This window comes from Mesoplodon mirus (assembly GCF_964341445.2).
Source record: "Mesoplodon mirus genome assembly, chromosome: 5".
Taxonomy (NCBI): Eukaryota; Metazoa; Chordata; class Mammalia; order Artiodactyla; family Ziphiidae; genus Mesoplodon; species Mesoplodon mirus.
In genome coordinates this window covers 6,931,297-6,941,190 of record NC_138980.1, presented here as the reverse complement: position 1 = coordinate 6,941,190, position 9,894 = coordinate 6,931,297, and the positions used below count along the sequence as shown (strand labels likewise).

General features: G+C 42.6%; 1 protein-coding gene across 1 annotated transcript; it reads right to left on the bottom strand.

Annotated features, from left to right (window-relative positions):
- Positions 1–4,852: 4,852 nt before the first annotated feature.
- On the bottom strand, positions 4,853–7,646 carry LOC309805499 (ubiquitin carboxyl-terminal hydrolase 1-like). Its single transcript, XM_082623412.1, has one exon. The coding sequence runs from the start codon at positions 7,514–7,516 to the stop codon at positions 5,303–5,305; it is 2,214 nt and encodes a 737-aa protein (XP_082479538.1). The 5' UTR covers positions 7,517–7,646; the 3' UTR covers positions 4,853–5,302.
- Positions 7,647–9,894: the final 2,248 nt, after the last annotated feature.

The window sequence follows — 9,894 nt, the reverse complement described above, 5'->3', positions numbered from 1 at the left end:
ACAGCAAGAGAGGTTTATAACCAACTGGATCCTGTGGGGAAGCAGGCGAAAGGGGGGGAATGGAGGAGGAGAAGGTGCTTCAGCTTCCATTTCTCAAATACTATGTGGGTTTTGTAAAAAGGGTTTCAAGGAACTAGAGTAGAGTGGATTTATCAGGAAGCTTAGTTGTCTGTGGGATTTCCCATTCAGTGTAAGATGATGAGCTGACCTGGGCTGTCCTTCAGGAAGCTGGAATGTCAGGCCCAGGATGGTCAGCATCACTACCCCAGGGTGAAAGGGGAAGCCAGTGAGAATGAGTGCAATCTAGGGATTAAGAGTGGGTTTGAATCTCAGCTTCAGCGCTTACTACCTGTGTGACTTGGGGAAGTTACTTAATCTTTCAGAGACTCTATTTCTTCAGTTGAAGGTGATTGGAAGGATTAGTGACATGACCCATGTAAGGGACTGAGATCTTGGTTTTGCACTTAGTAAGTACTTGATGAATACAAGCGTCTTTTATGATGTTGATGACAGTGAATGTTAATGCTATGGTGAGGGCTAACCACCACCGCCAGCCCCAGCATTTTCTTCTTCATGCTATTGGGATGCCTGCTTTATGTCTGTGATTACATTTCATGAATTGGGCTCAGGCACATAATGTGCAAACACAAGGAACTTAAAAAATCCAAACATTTTCCCCAAGTCCAGAAAAGAAGGACCCAAATTCAGCCTACTGAAGACTAAGGGCTCTGGGTGCTGGCTACTGGGCAAACTCCCAGAAAAATACATTGTTAAAATCAGGGCTGCCCATCAAGTTCTTTGTGGATGTTGACAGACTAGTTCTCAAGTTTATATAAAGAGGCTAAAGACCCACACTAGCCAACTCGATAATTGAAGGAGAGGATTGGCACTACCTATCCTCGAGACTTACTATAAAGTTACGGTAATCAAGACAGTGCGGTATTGGCAAAAGAAGAAACAAATAGATCAATGGAACAGAATAGATAGCCCAGAAATAGATTCACATAATTATAGTCAACTGACTTTTGACAAAGGAACAAAGGCAATACAACCGAGGAAAGATAATCTTTTCGACAAATGGATGTCCACATGCCAAAAAAAAAAAAAAAAAAAAGAAGAATCCAGACACAGCCCTTACACTCTTGACAAAAATTAACTCAGAATGCATCACAGACCTAAATGTAACATGCAGAACTATAAAACTCCTAGAAGACAACATAGCAGGAAACCTAGATGACCTTAGGTATGGCGATGACCTTTTAGGTAAACACCATAGGCACTATTCATGAAAGAAGTAACTGAGAAGCTGGACTTCATTAAAATTAAAAATTTCTGTTCTGTGAAAGAATGGTAAGAGAATGAGAAGACGAGCCACCATCTGGGAGAAAATATGTGTTTTGCAAAAGACACATCTGATAAAGGGTCATTATTCAAAATGTAAAAAGAAAAAAACAAACTCAACACTCAACAAGAGAACAAACAACCCAATTAAAAATGGACAAAAGATCTGAATAGACATCTCACCAAAGAAGATATACAGATGTCAAATAAGCATGACAAGAGCTCCACATCCCATGTCATCAGAGAAATGCAAATTAAAATGAGATACCACAAAATACCTGTTTGAATGCCCCGACTCTTGACCACTCACACCACCAGTTGCTGGTGGGGAGGTAGAGCGAGAGGCACTCTCACATGCTGTTGGTAGGAATGCACAATGGTCCAGCCCCTTTGAAAGACAAGGTGGTGGTTTCTTATACAACTAAACGTATTCTTACTCTACGAGCTAGCAATCACATATCCTATTTACCTGAAGGAGTTGAAAACTTATGCCATGCAAAAACCCACACATGTATGTTTATGGCAGCTTTCTTCATAACTTCCAAAACTTGGAAGCATCCAGATGTCCTTCAGTAGGTGAATGAATGAACTATGGTACATGCAGACAATGAAATATTATTCATAGCTAGAAAGAAGTGAGCTATCAAGCCATGATCAGACATGGAGGGAACTTACATGCATATGGCTAAGTGAAAGAAGCCAATGTGAAAAGGCTACACACTGTATGATGTCAACTGTAAGACATTCTGGAAAAGGCAAAACTATGGAGACAGTAAAAATAACAGTGATGGCTAGGGGTTGGGAGGTGGGTAGGGATGAACAGATGGAGCACAGAGGATATTTAGGGAAGTGAAACTACTCTGTATGATACCGTCATGGTGGATACAGGTCGTTATACATTTGACCAAACCCATAGAATGTATAATACCTAGAGTGAGCCGTCTTGTAAACTATGGACTTTGGGTGACTATGATGTCTCAATGTTGGTTCATTAATTTCGACAAACGGACCACTTTGGTGAGGGATGTTGATAATGGAGGAAGTTGTGCGTGTGTGAGGGCAGAGGGTATATGGGAAATCTCTGTACCTTCCCCTCAGTTTTACTGTGAACCTAAAACAAGGCTGGAGGAAATTTGATAAATCTCCAGTTTGGGTGAGGAAACTGACCTGGCCAAGGTGTATAGCAACAAAACTTGGGTTGGAACCTCTATTCTTTCCATGGCTCCAAGAAGAGTCAAGCGTCCTGAAGCTGGTTCAGGAATACTTGAAATGCCCAACTGTCTTTGTCTTGACAGCGGTGTGCTCACGTAGAGACAATATCGTGGGGGTGGTTAAAAGCTCTGGAGTCATGTGAGCCTGACTAAAACCCAGAACTACTACTTACTTCTTACATACAAGGTAGTGTGACCCTGAACCCACTACTTGACTATATGAGCCTCAATTTATTCATCTACCAAATGGACAAATAAAATCTATTCTACAGGTTGAAGTGAGAGTTCAATAAGATAATACATGAAATGACCTTAGAGCAAATGGCATTTACTGCTGCTATTATTATCATTAGTTATTATTAGCTTGGAGCAAACAGGGTCACTGCTGTGGTGATAGGAGAACAGAATCTGTGTGGTTGTCTATTTTCATGAGCTGTCGTGAATGAGGGGTGGGCTTTGTGGTTGGAGGAGGAGCTTAGTAAGGGGGAAGGAACTGCAAAGGGAGGAAGGGTCCTGTGGCTTCTGTCCTGACCTGGTCCCACAAAATGGAAATGGAACAGCAGTTAGAGGTTTGGCGTTAAGTTAAAGTTACGCTAAAGACAGCGTGGGCCTGGGACAGAGGGCAGTGAGTGCAGCTGTGTCCCCGCACCCGCCTGTTTGCTACAGACCATGATGACAGGGGCTTTAGACTCAGGGCAGCTCCAGAAAGAAACAGCTGAGGCCAGAGGAGTGGGTAGGAGACCTGGACCCCTGGCTTGGATGGAAATACTGGGGGACATGAACATATTAACTATACCTGAGGATGCCCAGATATACCTGGGGAGGCCTGAGTATTAGGGCGGGAAGAATGAAGACCCAAATCAGCAGCTTGGGGCCTCTGTATTTATGTGAATTCATTAACACCCAGAGGCCTAATTGTTTCATGCGTCTTCTACTTTCAACTATGTAATAAGCTGGCTGAGAGCTGGGATGACCCTGAGTCTTATATTTCCGTACCTACACGGAGTCCGGTATGGTGTCTAGCACACAGGGGAGTGTTCAGTAAATATTCAGTAATTGATTCCTTGTCGATTTGTCTTGAACATGAGGCAGTAGAGGAGAAGCTTTTCCTAATCTTAAGTCATTTTGACATCTTTTTGTTATGGACGCACTAATGGAGACTTCCCCAAATGGCATCATAATAATATGATGTATGATATGATGAGATATGATGAGATGAGATGATATAATATAATGTATTTAATGTAATGTGATAGAATAAACTTATTTGTATTAAGTGCCTGTAATAAGCCCAGCATTTAACCAACGTTACCATTTAGCTGCCTAATAATGACACAACTTTTATTATTACTGTTATCTCAGTTTCATAGATGAGGAAACTTAAGCCCAGAAAGGTTATCTAACTTGTGTAAGGTCACATAGGTGTGTCTGCCAGGACATAGGAGTGATAGCTGTGGGGACTTCATGGCTCAGCGTGGTCTCTTGGTCCTGTTCAAAAGTGCAGTACTAAGCAGATGACGCCTCAGAAGCTGGTGACATAAACATAACTGAGGCTGGGTGGGGAACAGGAGCCTCAGCTTTTGGAATTGTGAGCTCCACAATGGCAAATCAGAGGCTATAAATGCTCACCCGCTCAGATACAAATCAGGCCTGTTGACACAAGTGCAGAGCTTCAGGGACCCCTGAATTCCTGTTTTATGATTCTTCCAGCCATTGAGTTTGGGGGAGAACCTAATGCATTCTATCCTGAAATGACAAGGTGAATTGGCCAACATAGTTTATGGCCTTCTCTGAGCACAGGGCGAGGCCATGGGAGTCGGGTGGGCACTTGCAAAACTGACCCTTTAGAGAGGAGGCTACTTGGCTGGTGCCAAATGCAGAGCAGAGACCCGCAGAGTGGGTGCAGGGGTCTGCTGGTCTGTCAACTACAGCCAGTGGCACTTTTCCTAGTCATGCTTCAAATGACACTGTGATCCTCTGTTTTGTGCACTTTCAGATTCTTTCCCCAGGCCTATTTTGCTACGTTATTATAGCTTGGCGTCAAGTTCTATGGTAAAGCGTTTGTCTTCTTCCATGCGGTTCAACACCCCAGCCAATGATCTGTCTTTCTTACTTCCCTTGAGTCAAGCTCATGGTGACTCTTGGCTATCCAGGTTATAGAACTCTCCTTAGTAATATTTTAGCCAATATTTTCTGAGGGCTACTGAATGCCAGAAACTATACTAAGCATTTTCCATGCATTACTTCATTTAACAGCTGCAGCAAACCGCTGGTACAGCTGTTCATACACGTGCCTCTAATACAGCCCATCAAAGATCTGGCTTCATGACTTACACAAGTGAATGTACTGAAATGAGATTCTGCTTCTTAGCTGAAAAACCACAGAACCTATAAACATCATGTAGATAATTACTCCAAAATATGGAGATAAAAATACAAGCACTTTATTTGAAAAAGCAAACACAAAAGATAGGTGTAAATTCAAAGTGTTTAAATGCTTCCATTTTGAATAATTCAGTTAAGAACCTATACAAGTTTGTTCCCAGAAGCTAATGCATCAATCCCTAGTCTCCACTAAGGATAAAGGAATTCTAAAAATTAACATGGTTTTCAATAACTCAGATTTCACTATTTATATAGAAACCTAGAGAGACCCATAATATCCAATAGCTTCAAAAGATAAGCTAAAGACTTTTTGATGTAATCAATTTACCAATGTTTAATATACACACAAGGAAAATACACTCACTCTATAATTTCTTATAAAATAGCAAGTAAGGAGTAGATGTAGGAGATGTAGAAGGGGAAAGAGAATTCAAAAAGTCCTTCTCTTCAGTAACTTTCACTTGAGAATCATTAAAAAGCAACCACTTCCCCTCATACTCCTTTAAGCTTTGCACTGCATATGAAATTTTGTTTTCAAAATCACTCATGCTAATGCCTGTTTGGCCATTGGATTCCTTGTTTCTATCAGATTCATGGGTCCCATTAGTATTGTTAGTCTCAGAATTTCTATTTTCAGCAAATGCTGTACTGGCAACTTTATCAGGATGAGATGCTTTGTTGTATAACTCATAACCTGCTTGAGTCTTTTGTCCTCTGAGAAGTCCAAGAGTGTCTACATTTTTTTTGTTCAAAACTTTACTTGGCTGGGTATTTCCACTGACTCTAATCGACACTTCTTCATCGTCATAGTTTTTGACCACACCCCTTGCTTCCTCCTCATTCAGTGGTTCTGGCTTACCTACTTCACACATTTGGTCGATCACAAAATTTTCCTCATCTAGTTCTAAACTGTTAAGGTCAGTGACTTTCACAGAAGCAGTATAATGCCCGCTACTAATTGTAATGCCACTATGCATCACAACTGCAAATAATCCATAGCTGTCATTGGTTGGCTTTGTGCTCCATTCTTCTAGTGACAGTTTAAGAGGTATCAGTAAAGGAGTGTTGATCTTGGAAAGTCCACCACCATAACAATCAAACTCGAAGCCACTAGCAGCAAAGCACTTCAAATGAATAGTTAGAACTTCAGGCATTGCGTCAAACAAAAGACTTCGTTCAGCTTCCGTATAATGATGGCAATTTTCACAGAAATATTTATTTTCTCCTACAATCCTCTCCACTGAAGCAAACTGGGAAATTGCCCATCTCAGGGTCTTCATGTCTGGTTTTGGCTCTGAAGAACTTTCAGGACTCTCCTCTGCTTTGGAAAGCTCATCTTCTTGCACTGGTACGATGACGTCTTGAAACTCTTCTCTTCTTTCTGTTAAACTTTCACATTCTAAGCAACGAGTCCTTATTACCAGCTGACCTTGAAATAGTTTCTCCACCAGCTCAAAACCAATTGGCTCTGCACCTTTGTTGATGGGCTTAACTTCCTTAACAGGCATAACATTCTTCCCTGGAGATTCAAGTCCACAACCATCAGCTGTATTATCATTCTCATACTTCCCCATGTCCTCTTCAAGACCACATTCATTTTCTTTAGGTTGTCCTTTGGATTCTTGGTTTGTTGTTATTTTACCCAGACTAAGGGATTTAGAAATAATGCTGGGTTGCTTAGCTGTAGACTTGAACCAGTTTCTCTTAACTCTTGATTTCTTTTGTGAGGGTCTTGCACTCTCATTTTCAGAAATGTACTTGGGGATGATTTTAGCAGGAATATCTGATGAATCAACTGTAGCTTTTCTTTTTGATCTGGTTTGTCTCTGGTTTGCTTTCAAAGACTGGTGGTCCTTAGAGACTTTAACGTTTTTCTTCATGTTACCAAGTTCAGTGTCACTCTTTCTTTTCCCATGTACTTTTGGCAGTTTTTCTTTATAGTCTTCAGAATGCCTCATACTGTCCATCTCCATGCTGTTATGACCACTCATTTCCTCTTTCGGATGTTTTTCTTCTACCTTAGTAGATAACTCTGCCACATTTTTTACTCCTTTTTTTAGGAGTTGGCATGTTTCTTGAATGTGTCCCAAAATACACTGTAATACTTCCTGTGCATCATGCTGTAGATATCCTCCATACATAGGGTTGAGTTTCCTGAGTGTGTTAAGTAGTCGCCTTGGCTGAGTAGCAAGTTTACGAGTATATTTCTCTGGATGTAAGAGAAAACTAGCCTGAAGCTGTTCGACTGAAAGGATCAAGGAATGTAAGCTGCATATTAGTTCAAAACTTACTGAAGAATCTCCTTTGCAGTTTCCCTTAGCTTTTTGACTGGCTTCATCTTTTAGGGCTTCTTTCTTCCTTGAAATACTATTAAATAAGTGCTTCACTCCAGATTTAAAACCAGGACAAAAATATAATACCTGAAGTATACTATTAAGATAACAAGTATTGCCGAGATTATTCAGTCCCACAAACGGTAACAAGTTTTTTCTCTTCTCACGGTTGACACGTGAGGACTGTGCTGCAGGAATAACTTGATCAATTTCAGATCCTCTGTATTCAGAAGTTTTTTTCTTCATTTCCTTGAGAATCTGTGAAATCCAAGGCTCTCTTGGTTTCCTTTTTCTGAAAAAACTTCAAGGGACGTCTGGTTTTTTTTGAGGGACTACCTCTTGAAAGCCTATTACTTTCACGAGGTATGACACGGGGCATTTTCTCTTCAAATCCCAAGGAGTTGAGGAGAATTCATTTATACAGGGACCCTGTAATCACCAAGCATATGTAGAATATAACATTTGCCCAGGGGCCGTCTCTTCTGCTATACCATTTCTTGCTCCTGGCTGTCCTTATCACTGGGGGTTGTGACATCACCAATGTTTCTCCCGTAACTATGGTCATGGCCCAGAGCGAGGTCCGCGGCGGTGACGCCGACAAGTCTAACCGGGCTGAGGGCGGGGGCGACAGGTGAGCCCCTGCCCCGAGCCTGCGGGGGCCCGCGACCCACGGAAAAGCTGGCCGGATCGCCCTCCCCGCAGGGGAGTGCCCATTCGCTCTCAAGAGCGGGAACCCGGGCTGCGGCTCGGTCCTGCCTGGGCGCCGGCACCGACTACATCCCCGAAGCGGCGCCCGCCCCCGTCCCCGCCCCCGTCCCCGTCCCCGCCCCAGGACGGCAAGGAGCGCCAGAAGCGGCTCCGCTCGCCCGGCGCCCGAACCGCTGGGGTCTTCCCCACGACGCCGCCGACGGGAACTTGGCGCATTTTCCTCAGTCTCAGGACTCGTGTGTTTTAGCCTCCGCCCGCGCCAGCGCTGCGATTGGAGGTGGCGTCCTACGAAAGTGCCGGTTCTAGTCTCCAGGCTGCAGAGACGCGAAAGGCTAGAGCCACCTCACGCCCGCCACTAGCCCTCCTGGCACGCACGGGCTCCGGAACCAGCCGGAGCGGTAGTTGCCCCAAGCTGGTAACGGGTTCTGCAGTTTCAAACAGCGCAGGCAACGTCACGGGCAGCTCGCCCTAAGTATCATTCTTCAAGAAAATGTGTAACAGCCCACTAGGGGCGGTCCCATTATCAAATCCACCAGGAAAGAGGATTCTTCTCTGGTCCTCAGGGGCAGACAAGTTGAATGGACAGGCAGAGACTTTTTGTTTCATTCAGGATGCATCACCACTGAACTGGGATGGTGACAGATAATTCCCCATCCCACCTCAACTCCGTAGGTAAAGTGCTCTCCTGTCTAAATATGTTAAATCAGCACACACATTCACTGCGGAGGATCCAGGTTACCAATGGCTCTTTTTAGTTGAGCAAATGGCTTAAAAGCACTAACCATCAGTGGAATTCAAGCTAGTTAAAAGGCAGAGTCAATTAAGAATCTTTCACGTGGGCAATAAAACAGATAGGCACAATTATTACATTAATCAGTGGTGCTCTAGGCCAGTACTTTCCAACTTCAATTGCACATGAATCACCTGGGGGTCTCTTAAACTGCAGAGTCTGGTTTAGTTTGGGGCAGGGCCTGAAGTTTTGCATTTCTGACAAGCTTTCGGGTGATGCTGAAGAGGCTGGTCCATGTGAACTTGGTGTCTCAAATTCCTTGTCACTGGGAAATGATCTGACACACACTTCAGTAGGATTTGGGCGTCAATGGTTTGGACAAAAGATAACTAGGAGAATTGCTCTGAAATACTAATTGGAAGAATTCATTTCTGATTCTTTGGCTTTGGTAAATGTTCCATCTACCAAAATAAATGGCACAGACTTATTTTCAGGTGTCAAATCTCTAGTGCCCATCTTGGAACCCCTTTAAAGAAGAGATTTTACTAAGCCGGGGGCGGTGGAAGAAGGATGGATTGGGAGTTTGGGATTAGCAGATGCAAACTATTATATACAGAATTGATAAACAACAAGGTCCTACTGTATAGCACAGGGAATTAGATTCAATATTCTTTGATAAGCCATAATGGAAAAGACTATGAAAAAAGAATGTATATATGTGTAGAACTGACTCATTTTGCTGTACAGCATAAATTAAAATAATATTGTAAATTAACTATACTTCAATTCATAATTTTTTTCAAAAGAAGTGATTTCAGGTGTCAAAAATGTCCCCAAAGAGAAAACTGTACAATTTAATTCTCTAATGAAGTCCTCTTGCCTGTTCTGCAGACCTCGGCATAATCCTAATTTTGTATTCCTTCCTTTTCTGTCCTTTTCCCAGCAATGGGATGTAGGAATAAATATTTCAAGAACAGGTCAATAACGGTGTGAAAGTAAAGATGGCCCATCATGATAAAAGTTCCAATTGAAAAAAAAAAAAAAAACCCCGAAACCTGACTTGGTCCAAGTTGCATTCTGGGAAATGGATTTTGAAACTAACTCTTTGGCAACCTTGAGAATGATGTGCTGTGTCACAGGGGAAAGATCCTTTTGAGAAGCTCTCTCATGTTTATAATTTCCTCTG

Bases quoted from the DNA above. Each gene is read 5' to 3' on its own strand.
- LOC309805499 (XM_082623412.1), bottom strand. From the start codon at position 7,516: ATGAAGAAAAAAACTTCTGAATACAGAGGATCTGAAATTGATCAAGTT.